The following is a 17,583-nucleotide window of genomic DNA, read 5'->3' on the forward strand; positions in this document are numbered from 1 at the left end:
ATCTGAAGATAAAAGATTTAAAGCACGTTGTTACAATCATCCTTGAGTAGAGCTGTCTGTCTGCGTTAGATTAGTTATCTGATTCACAAAATATGATATCCAAGAGTCTTGAGAGAATGGCCTTGATATGCTACCAAAGAATCCTAACATTGGTGACACCACCATGTTCATAAAACATTCCTTCAATGTCTGAAGACACATTTATATGTGTTATTTCATTATCCAGAATATTCTGAGCAATTTAGCCAGGTCTTACCACCTTTGTGAGAAATGGAGGTAGAGTTATTCAGCAGCCGAAAAAGGAATGCCTGATCAAAGCAATGGTAGTATTAGTGGAATTTACTCAAATACTTTTGAATTTAAAAATTTCCAGTTGCAACTAGTGCCTTGTTTAGATATTTTAACATATATATGTATGTATATATATTTTTTTGTACACAGCTGCTTCTCAGTTCATCTGTCAAAGGTGGTGAGGAAAATGATTTAAAACTCCTACTTCTAAAATTTATAGGCTTTCTGTACACTGTGTTACTGATATGATTTATACTCAAGGGTTTGCTCCTGAGATGCTAGCTTGCAATATTAGGGTATGAATGACAAGGAGGCATAAGGCAAAGATGCTTCATTGGCTTGTGGTTCTTGCAAATGAGGTCCACTTAGTCAAACCCAGTTTGTGGCCTGGGATTCCAAGCACATATTTTCAAGTTGAGGAGAGCGATGATTTAGAATATATAACCATCCATTCCACAGTCCCTCACCCTAATTGACTCATTCAGGGATAAATTTATCTGGGGGAGATGCTTCTATTATTAGAGAGCTGGATAATTAGCTCACCATATGTTATACGCTGTACAGTAATTCAGGAGATGGGTCATCCTGAATACACTTTAATTAGCCAGAAATCCTTGTTATTCTTGCATAAAGGAGTGAACTATAAATTTCTTAGAGATACCCAGCTCTCTGTACGTGCCCTGTAGGGTCATCCCATTATCACAGCTTTGGGATTTGCCATCCCTCTCTTCATTGCAATGCAAAACAGATCCAACTTAGGTGTACAGCAGAAATGGTAACACAGAATGGGACATGTTCAAGTGTAATGGACACTGTGGAGTGCTTGCCAATTATACGTCAGGTGCTGTGGATACACACATTATTTTGAGCACCTTCCACACCCATTGCTTCCTTCACATAACAACCTCATGAGGTCGGTAAATAGATGTCTTACCGTGGAGAAACTTTGAAACTGAAATCGTTTGAATGAACAAAGCTCCACAGGTAATAAAGAGTAGAGGCTGAATTTAAACAGAGCTAACTCAACCTTTTGAATGTTGGAATGCTTCATAAACAGTTGGGGGAATCATTTCCATCTACTCCAGTGCGGTAGACTTACTGAGTGAGGATTAGTCCGAGTGAGGATTAGCTGGAAGAAGATTAGGGTGTTATATGGGTGTCTTGACACCTTTCTCCAGATGGAAGAGTCTAGGTCCAATGCTCAAGGAAGGAGAATGCATCTCTGTAATTCTTATAGATAAGTTTCAGTATCAGTAGTGTTATCATTACTATGGTAATCGTGAAGTATCTGGATGCTCTGAAAAGAAAATAAAGGGTAAGGATGGTGGGTGAATGTAGCAAGTTAATTTTATTCACAAACAGCTTTTTTCTTTAGTTCAAGTCAAGGCTAATTTTTAAAAAGGTGTCACGCTGGTGGGTAGAATGAGATTCATGTTTTATGTCTTCAATAGAAAGAGATGGATGTTTGTCACTCTGCTTTGTGAAAAACCAGATATGTTGACCTCTTCTCTGAATTCGTTGAAGCAGTGCTTCATTGCTAGGAAAAATATTTAAGTTTAGGTAAATCACTTTGTGTTTTTCTCTGAAGATATATATATGCTCACTTCGAACAGTAAATTTCCAAGAATGGCAATGACTTTATACACATCCACATAATCTGTATAGTACGTTATACGTTTATGGGGTTTATAGATTTATCTGGAATTTGCCATTAGTATAAAGTTCTCCAGGCTGAAGTTTATTAAGTTGTTTCAATATATTAAATTATGTATGTATATTTTGAGATATTATAATTAGAATTTCAATAAAAGCTAGTAAGTTTTAGTCAAGCTCAATGTAGGATAACTCTTGTTCTTTATAAATGAATTATTTTAGCAAAGGATTTATGGATAACAAATCAAAAATTTGGAAATTATGTAGAGTTCTTTTTTAATCTCTGACTTCCCGGAGTGGTAAGATCTCCTGTTCTGACAACAATAAGCCCTGCTCCCTGACATCTCTCCACAGAAAAAACACCAAAACATCAGCATGATGGAAAGTGTCAGTAATCAAGGGGTGGGGGGGAAACGCCTACATGAAAAGATTATACCTTTAGTGGCGAGCCATGGGGAAGAATCTCTCCTACCATTTCCTATGGTCTATACTTTAATGATAAATAAATACTCCTTTCTACAAGCATTGCTTGTGTAATCATAATTCCCTAAAATCTATGACAACTGATAAATATATTATTGGAAGAAGATAGGACTTTTTGTCCTGGTCTATGTACTGCTATCACCATTTGGTACAGTCACAATCGTGAAATGCATTTATTGGGTGCCTCCAGCCTATCCTCTCCCATTTCCAGCTGGACTCCAGTGTAAGTGGCTGTGATGAATACCAGTGATTTGGCTCAAAGTGTCTTTTGAATAAAGGGATCTTTAGGAGGTTTCATTAGTTTCGATAATAGTGTAAGCCAGAAAGGAATGGGGTGATATTGATTTTAATTCATGGTAAGAAAAGTAAATCAGATTAAACATTAAGGGCAATACAGAGGGACACACACAGATGCTCATTCAAAAATGGAAAATTTAAATAAAGAATTATCAAAAAGTCACATTATTCAGTAACTGTAGATAACACATGATTTGTTTCTAACTTTTGTGGGCCTATGGGATATGTATTTTAAAATGAGGGCAACGGGCACAGTGGCTCATGCCTGTAATCCTAGCACTTTGGGAAGCCTAGGTGGGAGGATCACTTGAGCTCAGGGGTTCAAGACCAGCCTGGGCAATACAGCAAGACCCTGTGTCTACAAAAAATAAAGTAATATTAGCTGGGCAAGGTGGTGTGTGCCTGTAGTCCCAGCTACTTGAGAACTGAGGTGAGAAGATTGCTTGATGCCAAGAGTTCAAGACCAGTCTGGGCAATATAGTGAGACCCTGTCTTTACAAAAAATAAGGAAGTATTAGCTCAGCATGGTCGTGCACACCTGTCGTCCCAGCTATTCAGGAAGCTGAGGTGGGAGAATCTCTTAAGCTCCGGAGTTGTAGGCTGCAGTGAGCGATGATTGCACCACTGCACTCCAGCCTGCACAACAGAGCAAGACCCTGTCTCTGAAAAAAAAAAGGAGGGGAGGGCTTCTTTTTTGGATGAACCTCTGGTTTCAGGCTGAGCATATTGTAACAGTACAGGTACCGAGGGATGTTCGTCTTTTGCCATACTAGATCTAGTGGGTCCATGGCATTCTCAACTGACTGGGGCATAGATAAAGAATACTTAGACCTGACCCTGGAAATGCCTCTCCAGCCGTGTATTTCTGTATCTCTGAATATCATACCTGTGAATAGCTCGAAAGCCTACATGTTTATGGAAAACATTCAAAAACGCTGTCATGCTATGTGAACCATTGAAAGCTACCTCTTTCTGGGAGCAAATTCTGACCCCTGCCAGGTTAAGATAAGTTCTCCTTCTCTGAATTCATTCTCTGCAGCACTGGGTAAGGGTACTTAAGACAGCTCGGACTAACCATCGATGCTCTTGTCTGAACTGTGGGTTGCTGATGGCGGGGTCCATTCCAGTCTCTCTTTATATTTCTAGTGCCTGGTATCGTGTGTCAGCAGAACATTTGCTTAATAACTGCAAAACTCGTAGATAGAAGCCATGAACAGCTGGATGTATAAATCCACCTGCTGCACGCAGAGGTGGTCACATGAAATTCGTGGGGGTGGCGGGGGGGTGGTGACTGTTGATACCGCTATCTGGTTTATGCCATACTCTAATTACCAGCAGCAGAAGGTATCCAGAAGGAATTCACTGACATCCCTATTTGCATTCCCGTTATTCCCTATGCCCACTGCAGTTGGAACAATACTACAATAATAAAGGTCAGACACTCAGATGAAGATTATTATTCTAAAGACCATCAAAAGTATACTTTATGACAGACAGAAACAAAATGCCTTAACCATCTTCTTGCCTGAATTTTCACTCCTGCCTCTATAGAATGTAAATCTTTTGATTCTGAGATCGGAATGATTACATGTTGCTGGAAAGGCTCAGGGCTGCCTTCTGTATTTTTAACAAATGGAGCGCAGGCATGTAGCAGCTGAAAGTTCTATCTTTTCGCACAGTGTGCAAGACAGTGGCAATAAATTTTCAAAAGAGTTGTTTACTGAAGTACTCCAGCTAATAAAAAAGGAGTTAAGCTGTTATTGAGAAATCTTTCTTCCACCAACTTGCTGATGTGTCATTCAGCTTTCAAGGTCATAGAGAGGAAGGGAGACCCAGATCTCCTTCCTGAGCCTGGGTGTGAAGCAAATGGTCTTTCCTGGTCTCTCAAAGAATATCACAAAGCAAGAATTCCTTCACCTGGGCACAGGCTGTCAGTTACACCCCAGGTGTGTGCAGGAAAGTCAGTGATTTATGTCTGGCTAGCCAACATTCCCATGCACCGTTGATTTCACTTCTGTTCCTGGATGGTAAATCTTGGAACAGTGTTTCTGCAAGCCAAGTATGCTTTTCTCAGTTTTCTGGGTTTGTTTTTGTATGTCAAACCTAATCAACTCTACTCGATGCACAGAGTATACATAAAGATACTGGTATCTCTGATGTCACCCCTATAGGATGAAAAACCACTGCTTTATAGAGAGGTGATAGAAAACGAGTTCCATAAATATGTGAATTTTGATAATAATCACATTGATTCCCTTCTCCCCTTCTAAGGAGGATTCCCCTGCATTCCAAGACAAAGGTCACATTCTGTAGCCTTGATTGAACCCTGAAGCTCAGATCTTTGACTCAACTGTTCTTTCAGTCCTCATGAACTAGCTTTTATTTCAGGCTCTCTTATTTGCCGGTTGTGTCATCCTTATCATTTATTTCCTTATTTCCACCTCACATTTTAATATGGCACAATTTTATGATCCTGCCAATCATGTTGATGGATGTCTCTTTCTTCTTCTTTTTTTTTTTAACTTTTGAACAAGAGGACTGCTATCCAAAATTGGAGAATCCAAGTCGAAACTGGACTGAAGCCCAGTGCTGGGCATTTCAATCCGTGCAATAGCTCTTCGTTCTCAGCAAATTCTGTCACTCACATCCTGTATGACCATGTACCGCGCTTGGGAGATTGACTTTTTAAGCTTTCTTATCTATTTTCCTTAACTTTAAATCTAAAAATAAATGGGAGAACAGATGAGAGTAAAATTGCAGTGAGATTGTTCTCATACATAATGTAACTCTCTATTTAGGAACACAAAGACTGTAATTTCATGTTCGTTTTGAGGAATCTAAGCCAGTTTAGGGGAACACAATCTGCTTCTGGGGAAGGAGGTGCAATTTGCCCAGGTGTGAATAAACTTTCCCCATAATAAGTAGAATGGAGGCTTCACAGTCTGCCCTGTGTGGCCAAGCTCTCTAACATACTGTGGCTCCGTTCAAGGGCATCTTCTCTTAGAAGGAGCCAAACACGTGGCTTGGTAGAGATGCTCATATGTAAGTCATCAGCTAGGATGACAATTCCAGTGCTTCCATCTAAGCAGTAGTATGTCCTCTTTTCTTTCTGAGATGTAACAGTGAATGTTATAGACCAGGTCCAGTGGGCTCTCATTGCTTGCCTTCTTATTCCAGTTCCTGTGAGACATGCATTGTGAATGGTTTATGTTGCATATGGTTTAGACTTCTGCCTAAGTCTCTTGTTACTTAGAAGGGATGTGGTTTATGTAACGGTTGCTCTAGAGCAAGGATTCCTCTGCAGAACTTCTGTTCTAAATCTCTTGTTACTTTGAAGGAATGTGGTTTATGTAACAGTTGCTCATATTCCTGTGAGATATTAACAGCATTTCCTTGTTTCATATTATTGTAAAAAAAATTTGCCACCAAGTACTGGAATAATAAAACATGGTACTAATGATTACCAATAACTTGTTAGATTTGATCTGCCTATTTTCAGATAACTGGAGATGCCTGGCTTAGCTCTAACCCAAAGTGCTGTTTTGTGCTGATTTTCTCTTTCAAAGGAGTAGGGGTTAATAAATGTAAGAACTGACCTTAAAAATGAAGTGTTACAGCCATAGGTGTGAGCAGTTCGAGGAGCCCAAGGTATACTAACATTAGCAAAATACAAATGCATTTAGAAAAGCATACATCTGTTTATTGTTTCCAGGAAAACTTATTAATATTTGTGACACCCAGTCCAAAATTTGGAATGTTTTTGGCTATCATGAGAAGTTAAGGAAGCCAGAAATACATAGAAGAAAAATTAATTTAACTACATATATATATATATATAGTCTTCTGAACTTTTACTGGCTGGTAAAGATATGGACCATGGGAGATGACCCCGTAAAAGTAAGAAGAGACTTAGGAGAGAAGTTCTGCAGAGTAGTCCCTGCTCTAGAGCAACTGTTACATAAACCATGTCCCGTCAAAGTAACAAAAGACTGAGGACAGAAGTTCTGCAGAGGAATCTCTGTTCTAGAGCAACTGCTGCATAAACCACATTCCTTCAAAGTAACAAGAGATTTAGGACAGAAGTTCTGCAGAGGAATCCTTGCTCTAGAGCAACCGTTACATAAACCACATCCCTTCTAAGTAACAAGAGACTTAGGCAGAAGTCTAAACCATATGCAACATAAACCATTCACAATGCAGTTCACATTGCATTCCCAAGGCCCTGTCATTCACTTGACTGCTGGGCGGGGCTGCCAATGCTTAGAAAGCAGATGTAATATTTCATCCAATAACAGATTTGCTGAATTTCTGCCACCTGCCAATCACTTTGCAGGTGTCAGGAACACCATGATATAAATGACATTCCTGCCTGGTGGTCTGGTGGGAGAAGAGAGCACATAAAAGACTCTGGTGTCATGGAACACATGCTTTATTAGCATTTGCTAATAAAAATTGAATCTCCAGGCTGGGTGCAGTGGCTCATACCTGTAATCCCAGCACTTTGGGAGGCTGAGGCAGGAGGATACCTGAGGTCAGGAGTTTAAACCAGCCTGGCCGACATGGTGAAACCCCATCTCTACTAAAAAAATTACAGAAATTAGCCAGGCATGGTGGTGTACACCTTTAATGCCAGCTACTCCAGAGGCTGAGACAGAATCGCTTGAACCCAGGAGGTGGAGTTTGCAGTGAGCCGAGATCATGTCACTGCACTCTAGCTTGAGCAACACAGCAAGACTCTATCTCAATAGAAAATAATAATAAAATAATAATCTCCATACGCTAGAACCATGCCTGGCCTGTAGGAGATGCTTAACAATATTGTTTTAGGGTTCCCTTTTCTGAGCCCCAACAGGGCAACTAGAGAATACTGAAGACAAAGAGGAAATGGCCAGCAGAGAATCGTCTCTCAGTCTCCCCTGAGGCTAGCCACACAGACTAGAATCCCTCTTCCCCAAAGCATAAAAATAGTCAATGTATTGTATATTTCAAAATTGCTGAGAGAGTAGATTTTAAATGTTCTCACCTCAAAGAAATAACAACTATATGAGAAAATGAATATTTTGATTAGCTGTATTTAATCATTCCACATGGTAAACATGTATTATTGCATTGTCCCCAACAAGTCTACACAAGAATTATTTGTATATGTCAAATGATACATATATATACAAAATTTGTATATATATTTGTATAATTGTTTGCATATATCAATTACAATTTTTAAAAGGTAGTCTTTCTAGTAGTGTGTGTATGTGCATTTGTGTATAAAATTTTTTCCCAAAGAAATACTATTTTCAAGGTGCTTGAATTCATATTAGTCACCATATAGAGAAGGAAGAACAGAATTCAACAACAACAACAAAAAACAAATACAGGCAATTTTCTTTTTTTTTTTTTTTTTTTTCTTTTTTTTTTTTGAGACGGAGTCTCGCTCTGTCACCCAGGCTGGAGTGCAGTGGCCGGATCTCAGCTCACTGCAAGCTCCGCCTCCCGGGTTCCCGCCATTCTCCTGCCTCAGCCTCCCGAGTAGCTGGGACCACAGGCGCCGCCACCTCGCCCGGCTAATTTTTTGTGTTTTTAGTAGAGACGGGGTTTCGCCGTGTTAGCCAGGATGGTCTCAATCTCCTGACCTAGTGATCCGCCCGTCTCGGCCTCCCAAAGTGCTGGGATTACAGGCTTGAGCCACCGCGCCCGGCCAAATACAGGCAATTTTCTAGTAAATCTCTTCCTGAGTTGCGTCTTTGGGGGAAGTCTCAATAACATAATTCTTCACCTACTGATCCATAGAGGGTAACAATAAGTCACTTCATAGAGGCACCACAGAGACTTACCTTTCTCTGACAGAAGATACCATATTAGGCAATTAACTTGTAGTACTTTGTGAATTTTCAAATTGCCTGCTATGATAATAGGTGGATCCTAATCAGAATGGTGTCAGACATACTTACATTATCCGTGGTCTTTTTTTTCTCCCTTTTTTTTTTTTTTTTTTGCAGGAACACTGAGACTCCGTTCCTGCTTGTCTTGTCCTACCTCCATGTGCACACGGCCCTTTTCTCCAGCAAGGATTTTGCCGGCAAAAGTAAACACGGAGTCTACGGGGATGCTGTTGAGGAAATGGACTGGAGTGTGGGTACGTTTCTCCTCAGTGAATTCTTAGAAAACCAGTAAGTCTTTGCCTCCTTGTGTTTTCTTTCCTGTGTATTTCCATCTATGTTGCTGATGCCTTTAGAGACAGCAAATGTATGGGGTTTTTTGAAGGTAACCAAAAATGCATTGATCCTGAAAGGTAAATAGAATACAAAAAGTACCTTCACCAGTCCAGGCAACATAGGGAGACCCCATCTCTACAAAAAATTAAAAAAAAAAAATCAGCTGGGTGTGGTGGTACATGCCTGTGGTCCCAGCTAGTTGGGAGGCTGAGGTGGGAGGAGGTCTTGAGCCCAGGAGATTGAGGCTGCACTGAGCTATGATTGTACCACTGCGCTCCAGCCTGGGTGACAGAGTGAGACCTTGTCTCTTAAAAAATATATATATCTTTACCCTCTTGTGCATGTCTGCAGCTGCCAGTGGATACATTTCAGGGGAAGCCTAGTCTGTGGGCTGCAGATGGAAGAGATTCATGGAGGAAAGGAGACAAAACTTTAGTCCTTATTATCCCTTATTCTATCAACAATGAAATATGAACAATGCCTCGTCATTAGCAGTTAGATGTGTGATGGATTTTGGATCCAGAATACCTGCAGCTGGCTACACACTTCGCGAGGCTCTCAGGGCAACAGTGACGAGGTCCCTTGTGTTCTCCTTGCTGCATCTAAGGATGGCAAAGCTTTCCTTGTTCTCCAAACTCCTTCTCTCCCTTCCTGAGCAAATAACCCTATTTCTAAGAAACGTGGCATTTTTCACTGACATTGGGAAGACTTCCTTACTGAAGCTTTGTTTAAGTTAAAATGCATGTCTTCCATATCTACAGGACATCATCATCCCTCTTGCAGAGCTCAGAACAAAACAGAACAAAATTTGTTCTGACAATCACCATAGTAGGTGACCACCACCACCATCAATTTGCTGCTTTAAACAAACAAATATAACTGGGAAGCAGAGCTCAGAGGTCCCAGGGTGGGGGATTACACCTGGGGTCTCTTAGCTGTACACAGCTAAGGAGTTGGCTAGCATGCAACCTCGTGCGGAATGAGGTAGGGAAGGCCTTAGTGTGTGAGTTACGCAAAGGAATGAAAAATCAGCATTCCAGTCCACTTGGAACTTCTCACAATTTCAAGTCTTTTCTAGCAGCATTGCCTCTTACTTTTACATTGCTGGGCCCATCTGGATAGTATCAGAGTGACAGAAGAGACCATTTTGTCCGTATTCCAGTACTCACTCAGGTTGCTAAAGATTTTCATATGTTTGTTTCCTTTTACTTTTTCTCCCTTTCATTCTTCTCTCCATTTCTTTTGGTGAACTAACTCAGTAGTCTCTAACCTTTGGATCCAGATGTTTTGGAAATGCATGAAAGTTGCTTCCCAGTTATATTTGTTTGTTTGTTTGTTTAAAGCAGCAAATTGATGGCAGTGGTGGTCACCTACTATGGTGATTGTCAGAACAAATTTTGTTTTGTTTTGTTTTAAATCATGGAAGGAGCACCTTCTTAAGAAACAAGACTGGACTCTTCTTCCAGCTTCTAGATGTTTCTGTAATTATCTCTGTGAACTTGGGAGAAGTTTTACATCTTCAGGCCTCTCCTCTATCATCTTGACAGGAGGATTCAAATTAGGCAAGTTCTGAGGTTCTTTTTTCTGTGATAGTCTGTGATTCTATAAAGTAATGAGAGTGAGTACCATTTATAATAATAACTAGGAAAAACAAAACCAGAACATTCTCTCTAACAAGATTTATAAGAAGAGTGCATTACGCTTATGGCTTGTACATATACCAATACAAGCCTGCATCCTTTTATTTTTTCCTTTCTAAAATGTTGCACGTAAATCAATATATATTTTTCACATCTTAGTAGTGTAAATCAGTAGAATATTTTCTCTCTTTAATGAGTGTTCTATTTTAATGTGTCAGGCTGCTTATGCAACTCTAAGACTTCTGTTGGCTATCAAGCAACCTCACACTGATCTCATCACACCTGTTGATTACATTTTATTTAATTAGCAAGGCATACATGCCTGACTCATTAGAAAGTTTAACTTCCAGTGTTGTATTACTACTAGTTCTCTCTAAAGTATTTGGAGAGTATTTTCAATCTTCGAGACCTGCCTTAGCCCCTGATTTATAGAAGATTGTGTTTGTTTTGTTTTGTTTTGTTTGTTTGTTTGTTTTGGCCAAAAGATAAAATCCTTCCCCCAAGCATTCCATGAATTTTTAAGAAACTTTTTGTTTTTTTAAATCTGATACATATGAGTGTTCTAAAGAATATTTCTTCTTTCCAAGAAGGGCTTTTCCTTATTGCACAGGAGGGGACTGTTGCATTCTGAATAATTATGTAATAAAAGAAAAGGGGGAGATTTGCTTAAGAAGAAACACTCCCTGCACAAAGGAAAACTGAGATGGAAGTGGTTAACTAGTGAGGGCGCATCTCAGTCACTCCGAGCATGTTCTCTCCACATGTTTGAGGGCTGTGTGATTCTATGGATCATCACTTTCTCCCCCGCAGGTTTCTTTAAGCCTGGAAAGGCATATTAAATGACCAAGAGCCTTTATTATGTAACTGTACACCAATTCTACTGCCCATGATTGTGGCTTACTGCCTTATCCTTAGCTGAGTGAGTGCTGTGTCTCATATTGTTACAGTAACTAGAGAAAGACTGACTTCGTACAGATGTTGTGAGAGCTACAGAAGGGGCTTCTCAGTACAACCATGCAAGGGCAGTTGAAATCCAGGAGATATGATTCTTCTGTGCGAATTCACGGGGTGGTCAACATGATTTTAATCATCAGAGTGACTAACATTGAGAGCTGGCCCCATACTGGGCCCTGATAGCACATGTATTTGTGGGAGCCGTAGGCTTTTGGTCCCATAAAGCTTGTCAGGAAATCACTGGCGTGAGGCAGATTGATTCATAGGGGAAAAGGCATACTAATTTATTGAATGTGCGTACACAAGAGCCTTCATAATGAAGACCCAACCTCCCAATGGGGTCCAGAAGCTTATACACCATCCTGAGGTTACAGAAAGGATGGGGGCTTGGGCCAGGCATGGGGGCTCACGTCTGTAATCCCAGCACTTTGGGATGCTGAAGCAGGCAGATCACCTGAGGTCAGGAGTTCGAGACCAGCCTGTCCAACATGGTAAAACCCCGTCTCTACTAAAAATACAAAAATTAGCCGGGCATGGTGGTGCGTGCCTGTAATCCCACCTACTTTGGGAGGCTGAGGCAGGAGAATCACTTGAACCCAGGAGGTGTAGGTTGCAGTGAGCTGAGATCATACCACTGTATTCCAGGAAAAAAAAATATATATATATATACACACACACACACACACACACACACACATATATATGATGGGGGCTTGGATCCTGGTAACACAGGTTATGCGGATCAGGGAGAAGAGTTCTGTTGAGGGGCAATAAATGATTGCTAGGGAGAATTATTGATACAGGAACAGAAATTAACTTGTAATTTAAATGATCCTTGGAGATCGTACTTGGAAAAGGGTCTCCTCGGGGGTAGTCATATCTTGGTCTTCTTTTCTGCAATAGACAATGAAATTACAGGGAGGGGAAGGGAAAAAAAAGTTCTCCTTGAGGGGGTCTGGATCTTAGGCAGATAAAAGAACTCCGCCTTCTATGGGAGAAACTGTGTGTGGGATGAAGGGGAGGTTAGAGAAACTTGAGGCTTCGTCGGTTTAGCATGTCAAAAGGCAATCTTTGGGGATATCAGTTTCTGAGTCTCAACATCTTGCCTCATTTTGTGCTGCCAGTGGTCCCTGTGCAGCAGGTGATGTTCTCATCATTCCCATTCCACAGGTAAGGTTAGTGAGTCTTGCAGGTTAGGTACACCCACCTCAGATTACAGAATTCATAATGGATGAGCATGTGTTCAAATGCAGGTGTCCCACCTAGAACCTGAAATCTACACCACTTTATTTCTTTTCTTTCCATGTAATAAGAAAGCGTGCATCATGTCAGTGCACAATCAACAACATATCTCCAGGAAAGATCTAGTTCATTCATTAGTCATGTTGACTGGATGCTAACTGTGTGCTTAAATGTTTTTTGGCAGTGCAGGGTGGGAGTAGGGTGCAATGATGATAAGACTATAGGTTTAGGGGAGAATGTTCAGCATACAAGATACTAAGAAATGTAAGATTCTTTCAGGAGATCCTATAACAATTCAGGGCAGAAAGTGAGGAATGTCCTGAGGGAGGTGCAGATAAAGTGCTTGAACAGTTTGGAAGCAGGAAGAGCAGGGGTGCTGTGCATGTTGGATGTAGCAGCCATATCATTTCAGCAGGACACACCCACAGTGGAATTCTTTAGGCAATCATGGTGCTATTGCAAAGTCTGATGTTCAATTCCAGTTAATTCTGAAGCAGCCCAAGCATCAGGGAGGAACAAATGTGTAAAATTTCATTGTTCTCCAGTATGCAACAAGCATTTTGGAGGCGTGTCTTTCTGGCTGTTTCTCTTCCTTTGGAAATAGACTGACATTTTTCATAAACCTGTTCATGGTTGGGGGTCACATGGAAGGACGGATGTAGTTCTGACCAGGGGTTTCTTATCTACAGCTTACACCATTATATCTATCACAGCTAGTCTGTGAAGTGGAATTTGCATGCAATCAGTGTTCACTCAGAGCCCTGTGCTATTAATAGAACCACATGAAGGAATCATAAATCAGCCTTTGCTTAGGATTAGACTAGCAAGTTCTATACTATTACAAAGAAACATTCAAGCAGAGAACAAGAAGGTGAATGCTAAAACAAATATCTGGCTTCCAGTCAAACATTCCTAGCCAGGTGTGGTGGCCTATGCCTGTAATCCCAGGTGGATCGCCTAAGGTTATCAGTTCAAGACCAGCCTGGCCAACATGGCGAAACCGTGTCTCTAATCAAAGTACAAAACTTAGCCAGGCATGGTGTCACATGCTTGTAATCCCAGCTACTTGGGAGGCTGAGATGGGAGAATCACTTAAACCCGGTAGGTGGAGATTGCCATGAGCCAAGATTGTGCCCCTGTACTCTAGCCTGGGCAACAGAGTGAGATTCCATCTCACTCTGGACATTGCTACTGTACCCTCTGGGCACAGAGAACCAACCTGGAGGAAAAATAAGTGGTGAATTCATGCAATGAGCTTGGGGGATGTTACAGAATGAATGCGTGTTTACCATGCCTGACATTTAGTCAGTTGTGTGCAACTCAATGTAGCAGCACGGACCATGCACTCAACTCATCTTGAGGGATGGAGAATAAATTGGAGAGCCTCTTTTGTAAGAGCTCAGGATTGTGTCAAGAACCTCAAGAAACACAAGAAAACTCTGGCAATGGGGAAGCATAGGTATTGGTCTAAGCCCTTCAAACTTGCAGCATAATTCTAAGCAGGGCCTGGATTATCAGACATGGTTGTAATGGATTATCCATTTTAAAACAGACTCTTTCTAGGAGGTTTGGACTACAATGATTGTGAAAGTATGGACTGTAGCATGCCATGAATAACCCCTCTGTAAATAGGTTCATTTACATGGACAAAAGTCCTCTGATTCAATGTATGTAGAAGATACCTACTTTTAGAATCTGTAGGGGCCACGGGGAAAACTTCCCCTTCACCCTCTGAAGTTTCTCTAAAAATCAACTCACAAAACGCAGATTAATTGAAGAAAAGTCATAAAAACTGTATTAACCTGCACACAGGGAGCATCACAGAGTGGTTACGTAACACTCTGTGGGATAGTGAAGCTTGTATACCATATTGAGGTTACAAAAAGAATGGGAGCTTGCATCATGGCAGCCCTCTGATAAAATAAGTGGCAAATGGTTTGTTTGTTTGTTTGTTTGTTTGTTTTGAGACAGGATCTTGCTCTGTCACCCAGGCTGAAGGGTAGTGGCTCAATCTTGGCTGACTGCAGCCTCGACTTCCTGGGCTCAAGCAATCCTTCCACTTTAGCCTCCTGAGTAGCTGGGACTGCAGGTACGTGCCACCACACCCAGCTAATAATTTTACTTTTTGTAGAGACAAGGTCTCACTATGTTGCCCAGGCTGGTCTTGAACTCCTGGGCTCAAGTGTTCCTCCCACCTTGGCCTCCCAAGGTGCTAGGATTACAGGCATGAGCCAACATGCTTGGCCAGTAAACATTTCTTTCAGATCTTTAAGGTGTAGGACTCTCATTTCATGTTTACTAGATCGGGACGAGGGAAGTCCTGGTTGCATGAATACAGAGTTTCTACAGATGCAAATCTCCTCCACAAAAACAGCTCTCCTTGCAGGCTCTCTGACAGCCATCTCAGCATATATGAAATTAATATATTTTGTGGTAAAATATTTTGATTTCCTTCAAGTTCTATAGACCAGGTACACATTAGGTACTCAATAAGGAAATTTTAAAAGTGAAAGTATGGAGGTCAGGTGCCTGATATTTGCAAGGCCTGATCTAAGGTGCCAGGAATTACTAGGAGCACAGATATAAATAAGGTTGACTTGGCTTTCTCCTATGTATGAAATAGTAGTCCAACCATGGGCATGGATGAGATTGTTCTGCAAGAATATTTAAGTCAGTTGAGCAACTTGTGACCCACAGTTTGTTTCCATCTAATCCAGGGTAAGAGTTTGGAAATCAACCTTCATGTCTCTCCTTTTCAAAAACTGTAAGACCCAAAAAAGCAAAAGCCCATGTTCTCTTTGACATTCTTTGTCCTATACAGAGTCTAGCTTGGATCTTAAGGCTGTATATTTCCCCTGGGATTTAATGCATCACTTTTCTATCTTGAATTTTTTAAACATTCTTATTTTTGATCAATGCAACCTTCTTTAAAAAGTGACAATAATGTGCTCACTTCTGGTGCACAGTGAGGATGGAAGAGCCAGTCCAGCATCCAAAGGAAAGTCACAGCAGGAAGAACCCCCAAAAGAAAACCAAAAGAACAGCCAGAAACTGGTAAGACAGACTCAGAGAAGTGTGGTCAGGGAATTCAGGAGCAAAGAGCATTTCAAGAGAGAAGATCAATACCAACGAGTACTTCAGAGACATCAAGAAGGGCTGAAAAGGGACAAGTGAATGTAGCTCCTGTAAATTTTAGAATTATAGTGTATTACAGAGAATGATATTTAAGGAGCTGAGGTCAATGAGGTTGGATATTTCTTTCAAGAGGAATGGAAGAATTTGTGCCAAGGGATGACTTATCAGGCTTTGTCTGAGCTCATCTCTGCTTGGAGACCATGAATTGGGTGTTGGCACATAGGTATGTAGATTTTCAGTTCAATGCAGAGCCAGAAAGTAGGATCACCAAACTTATTGATGATTGAAGTTTTGCTAGCAGGGAGCATCACAAAAGGCAACTGGGCAGTGGAATTTGAGTGATTAGCAACAGAAGGACTGAAGTGGTGGATGGTGGTGGGGGATGAGGAAGGAAGAGAGCTGGTGGCTTGTGATGATGGACTGGAGATTCAAACAAGATTGCAGCAAAGGTGTTGGAAGGCTGGGACAGAGTAGAAGTGTTTATATTCCAGAGGTTGAATCATTCCAGGTATTCCCAGGTGCATGGCATGCCTGCTAGATGATGAATGGAAGGCAAGTTCCTGGTGTTGGGGAGATCATGGAATTGGGAAGCCAGTGTGTTCAGCTGGTGCCTTCATATGACAGTGTACCAGCAAAGATGCCATGCACAGCTGTCCTGTGATTTCTAGGGCTGATTATCTTCATTCACTTTCATGGTGGAGGTTTATAGCTAGGCAGAGAGAGGGGATGCATAATGGTTTACTTTGTAAGGAGGAATGTAGAGCCATTATGGACCGCTCATTCATTAACTGAGCTTCCAATATTATCAAACACTCAAAATTGAGGCTTGAAAATTATTTCAATCGTTGGTTACCTGCCAATGTTTCAGGTTTTTAATAGGTTTCAGGGAGTCAGGGAGGTGGTCCATGCACACTAAGCAAGCTGGCTTCCTTCTTTGTCCAGCACAGCCCCATCTGTTAGCTCAATGGCATTAAGACAGTATTAAGAGCTAACTGCTGAGACTATACAACTGGTTATCTCTTCATGACTGTGACACACATCCCAGTGGGATGTGATGTGCAGGGGGATGCACTTGGAGCAATAAGAAATAGAACGTGGAAGCATTTTGTCTTAAAACTCTTAAGAAAAGCAAATGTATCCCCTAGTCTCTCTCTCATCTGCTTCCACAGCAATGGTTGGGTGTGGCATGAATTCTTAAATATGTTTTTAATTTTCATTTTGTTTTAAACATGCACTTCATAGAGTTCAAATAAAAATAAATAAATAGAGCCATGTGACACTGGCTCCAGACTAGACAGCATGATGGAACAGAGCAGGAAGCCCAGAAAAAGAATTTCATGTAAAATGTAAATGTAAAGGTGACCCTTCAAGGCAGATGGCTAAGAATGGATTATACAATAATTGTGATAGTATGATTAAACTTTTAGGAGAGTGATTGTAGTTAATTCCCTAGTATCTGGCATTGTGCTGTTTTGCATGTGCTTAAATGATATAATAATGGTGTTGTGTTGATGATGATGGTGATGATGGTGATGCTGATGAGGGTGATGATGGTGATAATGGTGATGATGATATGATGGGTATGATGATGGCGATGCTGATGATGGTGGTAATGATGATGGTGAAGATGGTGATAATGATGAAAATAATGAAGATGAAGAGGAGGAAGCAGGGGG

At 41.0% G+C, this 17,583-nt stretch overlaps 1 protein-coding gene across 7 annotated transcripts in view; it reads left to right on the forward strand.

The window, feature by feature from the left end:
• Positions 1–17,583, forward strand: part of STS (steroid sulfatase) — a 285,243-nt gene that overhangs the window by 115,790 nt on the left and 151,870 nt on the right. For all 7 annotated transcript variants that reach the window (XM_065538097.1, XM_074029461.1, XM_074029460.1 and 4 more), the window contains one exon: positions 8,721–8,857. In XM_065538097.1, the coding sequence (XP_065394169.1) occupies positions 8,721–8,857 (137 nt within the window). The remainder of the gene's footprint in view (positions 1–8,720; positions 8,858–17,583) is intronic.

The sequence above is a fragment of the Macaca fascicularis genome, chromosome X, assembly GCF_037993035.2.
Source record: "Macaca fascicularis isolate 582-1 chromosome X, T2T-MFA8v1.1".
Classification (NCBI taxonomy): Eukaryota; Metazoa; Chordata; class Mammalia; order Primates; family Cercopithecidae; genus Macaca; species Macaca fascicularis.